Source organism: Orycteropus afer, unplaced genomic scaffold (genome assembly GCF_000298275.1).
Source record: "Orycteropus afer afer isolate SDZICR_OR568_19922 unplaced genomic scaffold, OryAfe1.0 scaffold00165, whole genome shotgun sequence".
Taxonomy (NCBI): domain Eukaryota; kingdom Metazoa; phylum Chordata; class Mammalia; order Tubulidentata; family Orycteropodidae; genus Orycteropus; species Orycteropus afer.
The window spans coordinates 1,719,930-1,739,513 of NW_006921752.1; the positions used below are offsets into that span (position 1 = coordinate 1,719,930).

At 39.4% G+C, this 19,584-nt stretch overlaps 1 protein-coding gene across 1 annotated transcript in view; it reads left to right on the forward strand.

The window, feature by feature from the left end:
* Positions 1-1,145: 1,145 nt before the first annotated feature.
* ALKBH3 (alkB homolog 3, alpha-ketoglutarate dependent dioxygenase) overlaps positions 1,146-19,584 on the forward strand; it is a 50,092-nt gene continuing 31,653 nt past the window's right edge. The window contains exons 1-6 of the mRNA XM_042781752.1: positions 1,146-1,227; positions 1,596-1,699; positions 7,396-7,430; positions 11,243-11,290; positions 13,026-13,129; positions 14,888-14,976. Of these exons, the coding sequence (XP_042637686.1) occupies positions 1,146-1,227; positions 1,596-1,699; positions 7,396-7,430; positions 11,243-11,290; positions 13,026-13,129; positions 14,888-14,976 (462 nt within the window). The remainder of the gene's footprint in view (positions 1,228-1,595; positions 1,700-7,395; positions 7,431-11,242; positions 11,291-13,025; positions 13,130-14,887; positions 14,977-19,584) is intronic.

A 19,584-nucleotide genomic window follows, 5' to 3' on the forward strand; every position in this document is an offset into this window, starting at 1 on the left:
GTAGATTAGGAACGTGTGGCTTGAGCCTCATTTGTTTTTTGTAGCTGTGCTGCTCCTGACCTTGCTAAGGGCTGAGTTTTCATTGGCAGAAGCATCCAGTTAGTATTACTATCTTATGAGTTGACTTTTTCAAAAACTAAAGACTGGAACCTAATAAACTTTGAATGTTAAACTAGCGACTATTTATTTGCTGAATGACTTTGGGTAAGTCATGTACCCTTGTGGTCCCCTACGTGCTTACGCATCACCGTCTCCTACAGTGTTTATTATAAAGACAGATGACTATATCCCATCCCAAATCAGATTTTCTGGATATGAGTGTGTTTAACAAGCTCCAGGGAAGTTTGATACAGCCAGCTGAACAAATATGGAATATAAATATAAAAATGTACTAGGAAACTGAGTCTTGGCCTATTTTTCAATTCTAGGTGAAAATGGAAATGTTTCAGTGGCCTTAGTTCTCTTAGGGACCAATAAGAATAATGTGCTTTATGATAAATCCTGGTTTTAGAATATTCAGTATGCACATACTTTGAAAGAAAAGGAGATTGTATGATAAGGTTACAAAAAAATAAGCATTAAAACCAGCAGCCCCAAGTGACTTAGTAAGCTCCTTGATTGAGATGTTGTGACAGAAGCTGATTTTATAGAGAAGCTTTGATTGTTATTGAACCATCTCTTCTGTCTGAAAGGGTTACAATTAACCTGTTGGTTATCCAAACTCAAGGAGCCTTAGTGGCACAATGGTTAGTGCCCAGCAGCTAACTAAAAGGTTGGCAGTTCAAACCCACTAGCTGCTCCATGGGAGAAAAGAATTGGTGATCTGCTCCTGTAGATTAAAAAAAAAAAAAAAAACCCACACCCATTGTCATCAAGTCCATTCCGACTCATGGCAACCCTAGGAAACCCCATTGGGGCAGTTCTCCTCTGTCCCAGGTTGCCATGAGTCAGAACTGACTCTGATTGGTTGATTCCAAGTGATAGGGTTGCTATCAGTTGGAATCTATTGATGGCCCACTAATGCAAGCTCACAATTCTAATTAAAAGCACTTTTTTTTTTTTTTTTTTAAAGATAGCATTGTGTGGCTTGAGAATCAGGAATGAAATCTTATGAAAGCTAAGAGCAGAAGCCTTGTTTGGTCAACATGGGGGACAAAAGACAGCGAGCCAGAGTGCAAGGAGCCTGGGCTGGCCCCACACGAGCAGGTGAGAACCTGTGGAGACCTCGTTTGTGTCCCTATTTGACTGTAGATACGCACAACAACTATCCTCTTCTTATTCACATCCTTTTGGTTTATAATAGACTCCTATTTCAACTGATGTTAAGGAATTGTTTAAAATGTGGCTGATATTTTGACTTTGTTGATGATAGGCTAAGTGTTGATCTTTGATGTTCTCATTTTTAGTTATTACCCTCAGATCTTTCGGTGTATGTGTTAAAGTCTTCTCTTGACTTTACCATATCATTTCTAGATGTCACAGGGGTTATCTTACTTACTTACTTACTTAGAAGTGAATTGTATTAGCCCTTGCTCGATAGAGGGTGATGCAAGCAGGCTTAGCCTGGTTTGAGGCTATTCTGTCTCTTCCTTCAGCTACTACTGCTAGGAGTCATCTCCACCAGAGGCCTTCTCAGACCTGGAGGAACCAGGAGCATCATCTGCCTGACAGACAGTTTGTGTTCAGAGAACCCCAGCAGGTAAATGCTTATTTCTCTTTCAACAGTAATAAAGATCTCTTCATAAAACTATATTCACATAGTAGACACTCAAATAAAAAGTGAGTGAATAGATTCACTAATAAATAGGAGAGTGAAAGGACTTTTATAATAGTGAAATGTGAAGTCCCAGTTCCTTAATGTGTCTGAGAGTTCTTCGTAGTCTGCCCACAATCTACATTCATTGTCTATTATTCCTGCTTTTGAGGCAGGAGGGCTGTGCCGTGACTAGAGCTTGCATTGGCTCCAGGCCCCAACAGCCTGAAACCGTGCTGTCTTCAGTGCTGGGGCAGCCGCCATCTCTGGAATTGGGTTGAAATTTCCGTTCCTACAGCAAAATGCCTGATTTTAAATTTGTTTATTCCATAGTAAAAGATGTAAGAACCAGTAAAGATTTACTTTGTTTGTTTTTAGTAATTTCATTGTGGTAAAATATGGATAACAAGACATTTACCATTTTAACCATTTTTGAATGTACATTTTAGTGATACTTCAATCACCATGTTGTACAGTCATCACCGCTATCTCCCAAAGTTTTTCATCCCCACAAAAGAAACTCAGTACCCTTTAAGCAATAATTCTCCATCTTCTCCTCCTCCCAGGCCCTGTAACCACTAATAATGTATCTATGCATTTGTCTATTCTAGGTATTTCCTATCAGTGGGATCATACAATATCCTTTTGTGTCTGATTTACTTCACTCAGCATAATGTTTTCAAGGTTCATCTGTGTAACAGCATGTATTCAAATTTAAATTCTTTTTTATGGCAGGATAATATTCCATTGTGTGGCTATACCACATTTTCTTGATCCATTCATCTATTGATAGGTACTTGATTGTTTCCACCTTTTGGCTATTATGAATAATGCTTCAGTGAACATTGGTGTACAAGTATCTGCTTGAGTCCCTGCTGTCAAGACTTGTGGGTATATACACAATAGTGGAATTGCTGGGTCACGTGGGAGTTCTATGTTCAATTTTGTGGAAAATTGCCAAAATATTTTCCAAAGTAGCTGAACCATTCTATATTCCTGCCAATGGTGGGTGAGGATTCCAATTTCTCTACATGCTCAAACCTTGTTATTTTCTGTTTTTCTGATAATAGTGGGCCTAGTGAGTATGAAGTAATATCTCTTGTGGTTTTCATTTGCATTTCCTTACTGACTAATGACATTGAGCATCTTTTCATGTGCTTATTGGCCATTTATATATCTTCTTTGGAAAAAAAATCTATTCAGATCCATTGCCCATTTTTAAATTGAGTTGTTTGTCCTTTTGTTGTTGGGTTGCCAGAGTTCTTTATGTATCATGGATATTAAAATCTTATTGGATGCAATGTTACCGGATATTTCTTTTCCTGTCCTGTAGGTTCTTTGTTCACTTTCTTTAAAGTCCTTTGATGCACAAAAGTTTTTAATTTTGATGAAGTCTCATTGGAATTTTGATGAAGTCCTTGTTGGAATGTTGTTAGGGGTTTCATTGAAACTGTACGTCATCCTAGGATTAACATTTTAACAATATTAAGTCTTCCAATCCATAAACTCAGCATATCTTTCCACTTATTTGGGTCTTCTTTAATTTCCTTCAACAGTGTTTGTAATTTCCAGTGTACAAGTCTTTCATCTCCCTGGTTTAATTTATTTCTAGATATTTTAGTCCTTTGAATGCTATTGTAAGTGGAATTGTTTTCGTAATTTTCTCTTTAGCTTGTTCACTGCTGATCTACAGAAACAACTGATTTTTGTGTGTTCATCTTATACCCTGGAATTTTTCAGAATTCTTTTATTAGCTCTGGTAGCTTTCTTTTTTTTTGTTTGTTTTTTGTTTTGTTTTTAGTAGCTTTCTTACGGTTTCAATATATGGGATTACATAATCTGTGAATGGGGATGGTTTTACTTCCTCCTTTCCAATGTCTTTTTATCACCTAATTGTTTTGTCTAGGATTTCCAGGTGCAATCAAGATGCATTGATAATGATTAGTGTTTGGAATGCAAAATTGGAAAAAAAGAAGTATCAGTTATTGGAAAATATGGCTTGGTGATAGAAACAACACCGACAATCACATGATAGAATTTTGCAAGATCAACAACCTAGTCACTGGAAATACCTTTTTTCAACAACATAAACAGCAACTGTACTTGTGGACTTCACCAGATGGAATACACAGGAATCAAATCAACTACATCTGGGGAAAGATGATGGACAAACTCAATATCATAAGTCAAAACAAGGCCAGGGGCCATCTGTGGAATAGACCATCAATTGTTCAGATATAAGTTCAAGGTGAAACTGAAGAAAACTAAAACAAATCCACAAGAGCCAATGAATAGCCTTGAATATATCCTACTTGAATCTAGAGATCATTTGAAGAATAGATTTGACACGTTGAATACTAATGACCAAAGACCAGACATACTGCGTGAGGACATCATACATGAAGAAAACCAAAGGTCATTGGAAAGAAAGAAAAGCCGAAAATGAATGTCAGAAGAGATTCTGAAACTTGCTCTTGAACGTAGAATAGCTAAAGCAAAAGGAAGAAATGATGAAGTAAAAAAGCTAAGCAGAAGATTTCAAAGGGCAGCTCAAGAAAACAAAGTAAAGTATTATAATGAAATGTGTAAAGACCTGGAGTTAGAAACCAAAAGGAAATAATAGATTTGCTGTTTGTCAAGCTGAAAGAACTTAAGAAAAAATTCAAACCTCAAGTTGTAATATTGTAGGATTCTATAGGCAAAATATTGAATGACACAGGAAACATCAAAAGAAGATGAAAGGAATATTCAGTCATGGTACCAAAAAGAAGTGGTCAATGTTCAACTATTTCAGGAGGTAGCATATGATCAAGAACTGATGATACTGAAGGAAGAAGTCCAGGTTGCACTAAAGACACTGGTGAAAAACAAGGCTCCAGGAATTAACAGAATGAGTATCAGTTCAGATGTTGTAACAGATGAGTGCAAAACTGGATGCACTCACTCATCTATACCAAGAAACGTGAAAGACAGTTGCCTGACCAACCAACCAGAAGAAATCCATTTTTGCACCCATCTGAAGAAAAATCCAAAAGAATTCAGAAATTATCAAACAATATCATATGCAAGTAAAATTTTGCTGAAAAATTATTTAAAAATGATTGTAGCAGCACACCAACAGAGAACTGTCAGAAATTCAAGTCAGATTCAGAAGAAGACGTGGAAGAAGGGATATCATTGGTCATGTCATATGAACCTTGACTGAAAGCAGAGAATACTAGAAAGATATTTTCCTGTGTTTTCTCGACTCTGCAAATGCATTCAGTATGTGGATCATAACAAATTATGGATAACATTGCAAAGAATGGGAATTCTCAAACACTTAACTGTGCTCATACAGAACCTGTACATAGACCAAGAGGCAATTGTTCAAATAGAACAATGGGATGCTACATTGTTTAAAATCAATAAAGATGTATGTCATGGATGTATCCTTTTCACCATACTTAATCAATCTGTATGCTTAGCAGATAATCTGAGAAGCTGGACTATATGAAGAAGAATGCAGCATCAGCATTGGAGGAAGATTCATTAACAGCCTGTGATATGCAGATGACACAACCTTGCTTACTGAAAGTGAAATGGACCTTACTGATGAAGATTAAAGATTTCAGTATGGATTAAGCTCAACAAAAGAAAACATAAATCCTCACAACTGGACCAATAAAAAGGAGCTCTGGTGGTGTAGTGCCTAAGGCATTTGACTGCTAACCAGAAGGCTGGCAGTTCAAACCCACCAGCCACTCCTCATAAGGAAGACTGGGCAATCTACTTACATAGAGATACCACCTCAGAAACCCAAGGAGGGCTCGCTGTGAGTCAGAACCAACTCGACAGCAGAGAATCTGGCTTTTTGGTTGGACCAATAAACAACATCATGATAAACTGAAAAAAGATTGACATTGTCAATGGTTTCATTTTACTTGGATCCATAGTCAAGGCCCATGGAAGCAGCAGTCAGAAAAGCAAACAATGTATTGTGTTGGGCAAACCTGCTGCAAAAGACCTCTTTACAGTGTTTTCTCTTTAAAAAAAGAAAAAGCCAAGATGGACTAAGATCTGCCTGATCCAAGCCATGGAGTTTTCAGTTGCCTCATATACATGTGAAAGGTGGGCGGTGAAAAAGGAAGACCAAAGAAGAATCGATGCATTTGAGTTGTGTTGGCAAAGAATATTGACTATATCGTGAACTTCCAGAAGAATGAACAAATGTGTCTTGGAAGAAATACAGCCAGAATGCTCCTTAGAAGTGAGGACGGCAAGACTTTGTCTCACATACTTTGGATGAGTTATCAGGAGAGACCAGTCCCCGGAGAAGGGCATCGTGCTTGGTAGAGCAGAAGATCAGCAAAAGGAGGAAGACCCACAACAAGGTGGCTTGACAGTGGCCGCAGCCGTGGGCCAAGACCCTCAACAAGGTGGCTTGACAGTGGCCGCAACCATGGGCTCCAATAGTAACAATTATAAGGACGGCACAAGACCGAGCAGTATTTCATTCTGTTCTATGTAGGGTCACTCTGTGTTGGAACTGACTTCCAGAATGGTCTTAAATAGCAGTGGTGATAGAGAGCATCCTTTTCTTGTTCCTGATCTTAAGGGGAAAGTTTTCAGTTCTCCACTGATTATCACATTAGCTTGAGTTTTTCATAAATGCTCTTTATCATGTTATTGTTTCCTTTCTATTTCTAGTTTGCTAAGCATTCTTATCGTGAAAGGGTGTTGGGTTTTGTCAGATAACCTTTCTGCATCAGTTGAGATGATCATGTGGTTCTTTTCCTTCATTCTATTCACGTGAGGGTGTATTCCGTTGATTAATTTCCTCATTTGAACAGCCCTTGTATTCTTATGATAAATCCCACTTGGTCATGTTGTATCATCCTTATAATATGCTGTTGAGTTTAGTTTGTCAGTGTTTTCTTAAAGATTTTTGAATCTATAATAATAAGGGATATTGGTCTATAGTTTTCTTGTAGTGTCTTTATCTGCCTTTGGTATCAGGGTGATGCTGGCCTCACAGAATGGATTAAGAAATGTTTCCTCCTCTTCTATGTTTAGGAAGAGTTTAAGAAGAATCAGTGTTATTTCTTCTTTAAATGTTTGGTAGAATTTACTAGTGAAGTCCTGAATTTTTCTATATTTGAAAGATTTTTGATTACTGATTCAACCTCTTGTCATGGTCTGTTAAGATTTTATATATTGTCTTATATCATTTTGGGTAGTTTGTGTATTCTGTTTTTTAATAGCATGGATTAAAAAAAACTAAAAACCCTAAAAATCTAGCATCTTGCTGTAGTGATGATATAAATAATTATTGAAATCCCTTATTTTATAATACCTCATTTATTTATTCAGTTTCCTATAAAGAATGTTTTTTCAGAACTGCTAGCTGCTAGGAAAATGCATTAGTTCTAATTGTATCAGATTTACTGCCCATCAGCAAGTATGAAGTGGTTATAAGAAGAGCAGAAATAGTGGTCTCTGGTGAGATCACTATACAGTGAGAGCATGAAATAAAAAGAGAGAGTTTTAAACTTGATTTATTTTGACCAGAAATGGGAGGATATGGTTATCCTGTCCTACTAGTAAGCCTCCCTGGGGATTAGATGTCATTCCAGAAGTAAGATCTGCCTGTTTCCTTACAGGTAGTGCGCAGAGTCCCGGAGCCACGAGTGATTGAGTAAGTAATGTGCTACCTTCCCCTAACTATTACCCATAGTGAAATGGAAATCCTGCATCTCTCCATGGTCCTGGTTTTTCCTCTTGAAGAGATAATGCCTCAGTAAGTGTCTTAGTTTTAGGCTGGGATATTCCTATCTCAGAGGTCTTTAAACTTGATCTTTTGAGAAGACTTTGTGAATTTGCTGATGGTGTAGAAAATGCAAGAATATCCCTGACATTAAACTACAACCCTGGTGTTGATTTCCTGAGCTTCTTTCATGTATATCTGCTCACAGTAAAACATCTAGGTAAAGGCAGGAGAATTTTTCCTGAGACAGTGAAGTATGGCTCTTGGAGAAGCCTTTAAGTACCATCTTACTAGTGTAAAAATGGTGTGGCTGCCTCCTCAGTAACTTCACAAGGGGAAAAGAGAATCACCATCGGCATCAGCCCGAGGGTGATTCCTAAGGAGCGAGGCCAGACACACCTCTTCTCTCCAAGCTCTTTCCCAGTTCTGAGCCAGCTGTCCCTCCCATGGCACGCTCTACATCTCTGCTGCATTCAATAATTCATTGCAGTGGCCACATAGAACTCACAGACAATACTCACAATTATGGGGTTTTTTAGGGAAGTAGCACGTTACAATTCAGGATTGGAAACAACTCAGGATACAATTCTTCAGTCAGGACAGCCTCTTCTCAGCGATATCTGCAGACAGGCCTCTCTCTGGCCGTTGACCCCTCAGGTTCTCAGCTTGGCCTCTGCTCTTCTTGGGCAAGTGTTAAAAAATGCTTCAGCTCTTCCAGTAAGTGCTCAGGGGCCCCTAGCTCTACCAATAGGCCTCTTGCCTGAAGGTACTCAGCTCTCTTGTTCTGTGGGTCAGTGTACCCACTGTAACCACCTTGCTCCGTGGGCCAGGAAGCCCACTGCACAGTCTCACACCAGTCTTCTGGCTCTGCTCTTACCATTTCTCTGACGCCACTTCTTACCATCTTGTGCCATCTCCAGTGTTAACAGTTCTCTCTCTCTCTATCCTGGGTCTAGGAGATTCTCAGTGCAGAGACCCAGGTCCAAAGAACACTCTCTGCTCCTGTCTCCCTGCAGTGTAGTGAATTACAGGGTATGGCTTTTCTAGTGATAGTCTTTGTAACTCCCACCGGATTACTGGGTAGGACCATACAAATATATGTCAACTTGGCTGGGCAGCTGATAGTAGTTATTCCCTATTGTGAAACTGAATTAAGTCTGTGGTGGAATTTGCTGTGAACAACTGAGTAGCTGCTTTTAAACTCCTGATTGTTGAAGTCATCCACCTGGAGTATTTCTGTTAGCGCAGCATGAAATAATCTTCTGGGAAAGTTCTCTCTCTCTCTCTCTCTCAGGTGTGTAGAACTCTGATGTTAGGATTGGTTAGTTTCGCCACTCTGCCAGGCTTAAAATGAGCCTTCCTAGAGGCAGGGGGGAATCTCACTGCTGGCTGAGAGAGATGCCTAGCTGAGAGAGACACCTGGTTGAGAGAGACGCCCAGCTGAGAAACAGCAAAGTTGAACCAAGAGACATGAGACAGAGCGGCAGGCTTACCTGGCCCACAAAGGCAGAGGCCAAGGGCCAGAGAGGTGTGTCGGAGGGCACAGCAGAGAAGAGACTGTCCTGATCAAAGAACTATATCCTGAACGTGTTCCTGAACTTGAATTGTAGCCTGTTGCTTTCCTAACAAACTCCATAATCTGTGAGTTCTCTGTGGCCACTGCAGTGAATTATTAAACCTAGCAAAAAGGTGGTGGTGGGTGCCTTGGGAGGGAGGGATGGTTGGTGTCAAGGTTGGTTAGAAGGCTGGAGGGTGGTGGCATGTCTGGCCTCATAGGAACAGGACTTGGGGTACTGATGAATCACCTATCTATCTTCCTCTTGTGTAGTTAGTGGAGGTGAAAAGATGCCACCTGCTTGCCCCTTTAGCACTCCTCTTTTTGGTAGTGGTGATCTTCCTTTGTTCGCCTCTGAGATGGCTCATTTTAAGCCTAGCAGGATGACAAAACTAACCAATCCCTCTGTTAGCCTTCTGTGGACCTTATTTGCATTATTAGCAAGATGTCCAATCCCTTTGGCGGGCCATAAGCACCTTTTTGTGTAGTTCCACCTAGTCGTTTGGTGGGAGTTATAAGACCGTGGCAAGAAAGGCCATATAAAAGTGATCCATCACACCACAACAAGCAATGCTTGTGAAACTACTAGAAATCCCAATCTGCAGTCTATTTATTAAACCCACATAATTGTTCCAGAGCAATTTAAATGACGGCAAACATTCCCTTATATTGATCTGTGTCTAAAATGTTCTTTTCCAAAAATAAAGATGCTTTGGCTTCTCTTTTCCTACTTTTCAATTTCCATTGGATATGGGAAAATTGCCAGTATAAAACATTCTTTTATTTTATCAGATTAACATTATGTGTACATTATTGTCCAGGAGCAGTCTGTTACAATGTTTGGCTGTTTGCAGGTTGGCTTATATTATCTTCCAAAAATTTGAAACTAAAAGCATTCTTGGAAAGAGGATATCTAATGTTGGCCTTGCCACTAGTTAGCTATTTAGCAAGTCCTTAGGTAGTTTATTACCACCTCTCTGGACTTCAGTTTCCTTGTCTGTAAAATTAGGGGTTGGGACTATATAATGATTGTATGCCCAGTCTAGCTCTAACAGTCTTTATTTTACAAATACCAGTGTGGAATTGCTTCTGTTGGTGATAAAGAGATCATGATCTACAAACTCACGTGACAGGGTAATGTGGAAACTGTGCCTGTATACTCTTCTCTGTAACATGTCTCTCTCAGGAGGGTTTGACTCAGTTGCTTTGATAGACACATATATCCAGCCTGCTTCATTCTTTTCACCATGGATCTCATGACACTGCACATCTACAGCAGTTCTGTACTTTCTCATGTTTGATTAAATTTAGTAAGTTCTTAATGCTCATCTATTATGTGCTAGATACTGGGGAACAGTAATAACGTTGTCCTTGTCTCTCAGGAGCCCACAGTCTAGTAAATGAGGTAGACATGTAAACAGATAAATTATAATCCTGTTCAGTGTGAAACAGTAGATTCATATATAAGGTCTAGTGATAGCTCACAGGACAAGGTGATCAACGTTATTTAGGTACATTAAAGGTCAGGAATGATTTGGAGAAGGTAATGCTGAGCTGAGACTTTGAAGGAGGAATGAACTTTCTATTGGCCTAGAGCTGGGAGTGGGTTGGATTGGGAGTACTGGGTAGCAGGGAAACATTCCCGCACATAGAAAAGCATGGGGTTAGAAACTGTCTAGAGCTGGACTCAGCTGTCAGGAGATGGAGCTCGGTCACAAGGACCTTGGGTAAGTAGTGAAAGGCTGATGGGGATATATTGAAGGAGGAACATCATTAGACATGTGTCTTTGAAAGCACTGGAAGTTCACATCCCTGAGATTAATTTGCTGCTTGTTAAATACATCCCTTATTCCAAAGTCTCCAACTGGGTGCTGTTTGGCACCCTTTGTGTGGTAGATTTCTGGGTCCTATCAGTCTGAATTATGGATGACATAGAAAAGGATAGAATCAGAATTTATTTTACGCCACTCTTCCTCTCCATGGCCTGATCCTGTCAGTGTTCTGTTCTCAGCGCCACTGATGAGCTACTGTCCTCTCACGCCTTACCTGGAGGTGTTCATTCTGCTCCCTTACAGTTAAATGATTTTGTTGAGCCAGAATTTGGGAAACTCGAAAGGACAGCTCTTCTACTGGATGGAGTGGATTGCTTTGCCTCATACTAACAATTCTCTTTCCTTTGTTTCCTTAGCAGAGAGGGTGTGTATGAAATCAGCCTGTCACCCACAGGTGTGTCTAGGTAAGAGAATACTCACTAGAAAGTGACTGTACTATTTTCATTAAGGTACCCACCCACTGCCATCAAGTCAATTCCGACTCACAGTGGCTCTGTAGTACAGAGTAGACTGCCCCATAGGGTTTCCAAGGCTGCAGATCTTTACAGAAGCAGACCGCCTGATCTTTCTCCCACATAGTGGCTGGTGGGTTCAAACTGCCAATCTTTTGGTTAACAGTTTAATGCCTTAACCACTGTGCCACCAGAGCTCCCTTCATTAAGGTAGTCTCTTAAAAGTATTTTACTCCCTTACTGGAAATAGGTGACTTCTGCCCCTTAAATTCTTGGGGAGCAAGAATTTGGTAATAACTCCTTTTCATGTAGCACATCCAGCTTTTGAACATAGTTACAGGTATCGTAGCTATTACTCCTTGAGTTTTGCAGATGAGTAATTGAGGACTAAGGAGATTGAGTACTTTTTTCCCAGGGCCAAATAGTAACTTACTGTTAGAGTTGGGTCTAGTTTTGACTTCTTGTTTCTTTTCATTTGTATTGTCATTTGGGTGAAAGTTAGTGCAGATTCATTTTCCATACATCAGTTCATACGCAATTTGTTTCATGATATTGACTACAATTTCTCACAACGTAACAGCTCTCTAGCTTCAACTTCTGTCTACCTTGTGGGACTTTCTGCTGTACTAGGGTGGATTTCAAGAAAATGAAGGAATATACTGTTTATGGTGTGTTATTAGTCATTGTTCATGGTAGGTATTAGTCATTGTTTGAAGACATTTTGAAAGCATTGCCTTAATGTATGAATATATTCGTTGTCAGTGTAAAGTAATGAGGCATTTAAAACTAATATATCAGAACTTACTAATCTAACTGAATTGGCCTACTTCCAATTCTGCTAGACTTGGAAGGCTCCAAGTGATGTTCATAAGCCTTCATGGAACCTCCCCCTTTCAAGCAAGTTTCACAGTCACACAAGAAAACCAGTTGTGTTATTTTGGTCACATCTCATTGTTAATCAAGTGTGAGCTCAGATGGCTCTTCTAGAAGATCAAAGGCACCTTCAAAGAATAAAAGATTGCTCCTTTCAGGCTGTTCAAGAGAATGTTCTATGGACTTTCAGAATACTTCTTAAGGGGATGCAAAAATATTTTTAGCTGATTTAGTGTTGAAATAAGCATATTTTAAGTGGCAGAAAGAGCCCTCATTTGGCTTTGTTTATTTTCATATGTAATGATGTCCAACTTTCTGTAGAATTGACATGGTCTCAGAAGACTGCCAGTTACTAAAATAACACGGGGTCAGGTATTTTATGAATTACTTTATTTTCTTCTCACAGTGACTAGATGAGGGAGATACCATCTTCGTGTTACTGATTTACTGTTGAGAAAACTGAGGTTCACAGAGGTTCAGTAACTTGCTCAAGGTCCCCAGCAACACAGTAGTGGAGCAGTAGTTAAGCTATGATCTGTCTGATTAGCTTTAAAAAAAAAAAAAAAAAAAGCTTTCATGTATCCTTTTATCCTCCATTGCCTGTCCTATTTGTCTCAACGGGAAAGGAATTTGTTTTATGTAAGGAGCATCCTGATCTGTGTGATAGATACTAGGCTCTGCTTGCCCTGAGAAAAGTGCTAAGATGATTTCATGCACCCATTAAAGGAAGCATCCCGATGGCCTCCCCTAACAATTAGAATCTAGCCCATCTTGTCCGTGTTCTGTAGTTACTAACGGTTCTTTCTGCATCAAGGTTGCGTTTGTGTCCTGGCTTTGTTGACTTAAAGGAAGCCGACTGGATATTGGAACAGCTTTGTCAGGATGTTCCCTGGAAACAGAGGACTGGCATCAGAGAGGGTAAGTACAGCTCTGTCATTGCTGCCTGGCCTCGCTCACTGAAGTGTTTTCTAATGCCATTGCCTCTTCTTACCACAACTGGTTTTAAGCAGAGGATTAAAACCTGAGACCTTAGGTAAGAATTAGCCAAAGGGAACAAGGAAGAAACAGTAGGTGGAAGGCCCAGAGGTCATAGAGAACATGAAAGGAGTGGGGGACCGACAGAGCAGTTCAGGGAACCAGGGCAAGTTTGGATTGGCCGAGCTGAGATTGGAGTTTATTTCCATTTGTCTTTGTTGACTGCTTTCATTAGTTCAAATAGTGCCAAATTTCCTCTTCCTTCATAGAAACTTCTGGAACTTTTTTTTTCTGATCCTGTTTAACCTATGTTCTTTTGTCATCCTTCTTACTGACTTTTTGTTCTCATTTTACTTTTACCAGAACAGTCTAATCTCCTTTAGTTGCAGCATCTGCACTCTCTTGAGCTTGTAAGGATGACAAACCAAACCCCCTACCATCAAGTTGATTCCAACCCATAGCACCCGTATAGGACAGAGTAGAAACTGCCCTGTAGGGTTTCCAAGGCTGTAAATCTTTACAGAAGCAGATGACCTCTCTTTCTCCCATGAAGCAGCTGGTGGGTTCTTTAACCACTGTACCACCATATCCTTTAAAGAATAACACAGCATAGTTGATTACCTGACTTGACACCTACTTCTTTGGGTATCCACGATCATCAGTACTTGTTGTACCAGAGGTAGTCACTAGGGGGCGTCTGAGCTCTAGCATAGACTTTTCATTCTGGGACAATGAGTGAATTTAAATTTTTTGTAAAGAAAGGCAAAATACACACAAGCTTCATTTTTGTGGCTCATATATCAGAAGAGGAGATCGCTTTTCCAGGACAGCCTTTTCCAAACAGTTGCCATAATAGGACTTTTGATGATAGACTTGGCTTTGATTATTAGCTGTGTCATTCAAAGTAATAGATAATTTAAGCAAATTCCAGTAAAGTAACACTCTGATCCTTGGTTTTTTTCTCTGTACAATGGAACTAATACAAAGATTAATATAAGATTGTTGTGTTAATTAAATGAGATAGTAGATGGTAAGTCCTTAACAGAATACCTATTACATAATAAGCCTTCAGTGAATGTTAGTTGCTTTTATTATTGTTCTTATTGTTGTGGTGGTTGATATCAGTTGTAGGAAAAATAGCAGACCTGTGGACATCTTCCTCTGTAAATCTGGATATCAGACACTTCTGATTAAAATCAACTACATGATATAGTTGGTCAGAGCACTTTTTTCTTCATTTGAAATCAAAAGGGTGTATATTCCATTGGACACACAGATGAACAGTTTGTCTTGTTTCTAAACATGGACAATGGTGCCACAGATTCCTCCCTTCAAGGCTTACACACCCAGGATTCTGCTCTTTGAAACCCTTCCTGACCTGAACTTCACTGTGCCCTCATGACTGCTTCACACTTGTTTATGTCGTCACTGACATAAGTAAGCCGCATATGTTCTCATCTGAGTCTTAGCCAATATTCTTTCTGCCAAAGTCTTGTCTTTTCTTCCTTTTGACTCTTAACCACTCTGCCCCTTAAACCCCAAGTTTTTGTTTGAAGTTGAAGCCTTGGTCACAGCCCATCCTTACTCTTCCTTTGTATTTTTGGTAGCTCCTTGAACATTGCAGGATACAAATTTGAGTCTCAGTAGGTACACCTTAAATAGCATGAAATCATTTCAAAGGCCCTGTATTTTCTTTCTTAGATATAACTTATCAGCAACCAAGACTTACGGCATGGTATGGAGAACTTCCTTATACTTATTCAAGAGTCACTATGGAACCAAATCCTCACGTATGTTGGAATATTCTCATTGGTATGGTTTTATACCCTATACGTAGTATATATTTATATACTGTAAATGTAGAGTAATATATAAATAACAGTAAATTACCTTACACAGGTGCATGATGGTTCCTAGTTCAAAAATTCCTCTGGAGTCACACACTGAGCATGGTACTTATTACCCTTTATGAGCTTTTGATCTATAGATGAACTCGGAGGATGAGAAAAAACTGTGACTAGAATAAACTGGAACCAGAGTCAGGAATTTCAGGGAAATGAAACATTTTTTTTCCTAGTCTTCCCCTTCCCCAGGCTTCTCTGGCTGTAGCCCTTCTGTGTACACCCTGGTGTACATTTGCTACGGGGCCAAGTTGCTATGACTGGCCAGTGAGGTCAGAATGTCTGTTTCTACTCTTCAGGCTCTTTGCCATTTGTGAAAAAAATTGTTGTTTCCTTTTGACTTGGTATTCATTTTATGGCTGCAGCCCTCAGACAACTTATCATTGCTTTGGCTTGTTTCTACTGCTTCTTTTGTTTTTTAAATTTTCCATGACCTAGGCTGAGATATTCCAGTATATAAATTAAGTTTGTCCAGAGAATGGAGTCAAGGTCCAAGAAATAGCTCCCTGTTTAGTTGCTGGAATCTTGCCTTTGGCAAAGAATCCTAAGCTTTATTGAAAGAGACTTTGAAGAAAATAGAGTTTTTATGGCATCGCGTTGTGGGCATTGAAGATGAGAAGAAACAGCTGCAAATATCCATTAGTAATTGGAATGTGGAATGTATGAAATATGAACTGGGAAAATTGGAAATTGTCAAAAATGAAATGGAATACTTAAAGACAGATATGCTAGCTTTTAGTGAGCTGAAATGGACTGGTATTGGCCATTTTGAGATGATCATATGATCTACTATGCCAGGAATGACAAATTGAAGAAAAGCATCATATTAATTGTAGAAAGAGCATTTCAGTATCTCTCCTGAAAGACAACGCTGTCAGTGATAGGATACCATCCATATACCTACGAAGGAGACCAATTAATACAACTATTATTCAAATTTATGTACTAACCACTAATGCCAGTGATGAAGAAATTCAAGATTTTTTACCAATTTCTGCAGTCTTAAACATGAAATCAAGATGTGTTGATAATTACTGGCAATTGGAATGCAAAAGCTGGAAACAAGGAAGAGGGATCAGTTTTTGGAAAATATGGCCCTCGGTGTAGAAATGATCCTTGAGATTGCAAGATAGGATTTTGCAAGACCAACGACCTACTCATTGGAACTACCTTTTCTCAACAACATAGGTGATGACCATTCCATGTCAGATGGAATACACAGAAGTCAAATCAACTATATCTGTGTAAAGAGATGATGGAGAAGTTCAATCTTACCAATCAGAACAAGGCCAGGGACCAAATGCAGAACAGGCCACCAATTGTCCATATGCAAATTCAAGTTGAAGCTGAAGAAAGTTAAAATAAGCCCATGATATCCAAAGTACAATCTTGAGTATATCCCACCTGAATATAGAGACCATCTCAGAATAGATTTGACACTAACTGCAATGACACTAATGATGTAAGACCAAACGAGTTGTGGGATGACATCAAGGATTTCATATATGAAGAAAGCAAAAGGTCATTAAAAAGACTGAACATACCAAAATGGATGTCAGAAGATGCTCTGAAACTTGTTCTTGAACAGAGAGTAGCTAAAACAAATGAAAGCAATGATGAAGTCAAAGAGCTGAACAGAAGATTTCAAAAGGCAGCTTGAGAAAACAGAGTATTAGAATGAGATGTGTAAAGATCTGAAGTTAGAAAACCAAAAAAGAACATGTTCAATATTCCTCAAGCTGAAAGAACTGAAGAAAAAAAATTCAAGCCTTGAATTGCACTATTGAAGGATTCTATGGGCAAAATATTGAATGACACAGGGAGCATCAAAAGAAGATGCTAGGAATACACAGAGTCACCGTACCAAAAAGAATTGGTTGATGTTCATCCATTTCAGGAGTTAACACATGATCAAAAACCAAAGGTGTTGACGGAAGAAGTCCACATTGTACTGAGGCATTAGCAAAAAACAAGGCTCTAAGAACTGATGGAGTACCAGTTGAGATGCTTCAAGAAATGGATGCAAGGCTCGAAGTGCTCACTTGTCTATGCCAAGAAATTTGTAAGAGAGCTGCCTGGCCAGCCTATTGGAAGAGATCCTTATTTGTGCTATTCCAAAGAAAAGTGATACAGCAGAATGTGGAAATTATCAAACAGTATCATTAGTATCACATGTAAGTAAAATTTTGCTGCAAATAATTCAAAAATGGTTACACCAGTACATCAACAAGGAGCTGCCAGAAATTCAAACCAGATTTGGAAGAGAATATGGAATGAGGATATGTTGGTGATGTCAGATTGGAAAAGCAGAAAATTCTAGAAAGATATTTACCTGTATTTTCTTGACTGTGCAGAGGGTTCAACTGTGTGGATCATAACACATTATGGATAACATTGTGAAGAACAGGAATTCCAGAACACTTAATTGTGCTTATGAGCAATCTGTTCATAGATCAAGAGGCAGTCATTCAAACAGAACGAGGAAAGTAGCTTAAAATCAGGAAAGGAGTGTGTCAAGATTGTATCCTTTCACCATACTTATGCAGAGCAAATAATCTGAGAAGCTGAACCGTGTGAAGAAGAACATGGCATCAGGATTGGAGGAAGACTTATTAACCTGAGATATACAGATGACGTACCTTGTTTGCTGAAAGTGAAGATGACTTGAAGAACTTACCTATGAAGATCAGACTATAGCCTTCAGTATGGGTTACACCTCAGCATAAAGAAAACAAAAATCCTCACCACTAGACCAGTAAGCAACATCATGATAAATGGAGAAAAGACTGGAGTTGTCAAGGATTTCACTTTTCTTGGATTCACAGTCAGGACCCTTGGAAGCAGCAGTCAGGAAATAAATGACATATTGCATTGGACGAATCTGCAGCAAAAGACCTCTTTAAAGTGTTAAAAGGCAAAAATGTCACTTTGAGAACTTAGGTGTACCTGATCCAAGCCATGGTGTTTTCAGTTGCCTGGTATGCTTGTCCAAGCTGGACAATGAATAAGGAAAACTAAAGAAGAATTGATGCACTGGAGTTGTGGTGTGGCAAAGAATATTATATATACCAGGGACTTCCAGAAGAACAAACAGATCTGTCTTGAAAAAAGTACAGCCAGAATGCTCCTTGGAAGCCAGGATAGTCCAGTTTGGTCTACTGTACTGTGGAGCTGTTGTCAGAAGAGACCAGTGCCTAGAGAGAGATCATGCTTGGTAAAGTAGAGGGTCACTGAAAAGGAGGAAGGCCCTCAACAGGATGGACTGATGTAGAGGCTGTCAGTGAGAAAGAGCCCACATAGTGAGCTCAGATACAACGATTGTGAAAATGGTGCAGGACCAGGCAGTGTTTCATTCTGTTGTACGTAAGGTTGCTGTAAGTCAGAACCAACTTCACAACACCTAACAATGACAACAACAACATTGAGATAAACAGAAATGTGACCCATTTTAGAGCTTCCAGTAATTTGTTCTCACGAACTACCACTTTATTAAGATGTCCATGGTAAACATTGGCTGGAGGAACAATGGCTTTTTCACATAAAGAGACATCTGCTGGCTTTAGTGAGTAGGACTGTGTTTGAATGTGACCCAGGGAAATATTGAGACTTTATGTCTGAGATTGATTTGGAAATAAAGTTGAATTAGGCCAGTCCAATGTAGACTGCTCCCCGTGTTTTTGTGAAAATTAATTTACCTTTCTGTGAACAATCAGTTGAAGATTAAATAGACTCTGGAAAAGAAGTTCTTTCTCATTCATTCTAGTTAATCTTTTAGACCAGGATTTTTCACCCTTGGTACAATTGACCTTGTAGGTCAGGTAATTCTTTGTGGCGGAGTCCTGTCCTGTGCATTGTACGATATTGAGCAGTGTCCCTGACTTCTGTCTACTAAATGCCAGTAGTGCCCTCAGATATGACACCAAAAAAATGTCTCAGACATTGACAAACATCCATGGTGGGGCAAAATTACCCCTCATTGACAACTGTTTTAGAATAAACATAAGGCACACAGGATCTGTGGAGTAAAGCCTCTTCCTGGGGACATTTTGACACTTTTTTCAAAAGAATTTAATCCCTTTTTATGATGTAAGTAATATGTGTTTATTTTTGAAAGGTTAGAAACTTCACATAAGCACAAAGTTGTATGCCGTCAACTCGGTTTTGACTCATAGGAGCCCTAGCCGACAAAGTAGAGCTGCCCTGTTGAGCTTCCTAGACGGTCATTGTTAGGGGAATGATTACCAGGTCTGTGCTTCTGTGGAGCTACTGGTGGGTTCAAGTCGCTAGACTTTCAGGTAGCAGCCAAGCACTTAACCATTGTTCCACCTGGGCTTCTTCAGAATGTTAAACTGTGCAATGATTCTGCCACCTGATGTTTTTATTCCAAAACTTACTTTATTTTAAAAGGTGGGGACCAGGTTTGCTGGTCCAATAGAGCCTGGTGGAACCACTGAGACTATGGCCCCTAGCTGCCCTTCAGGTCTGGAATTGAACCCA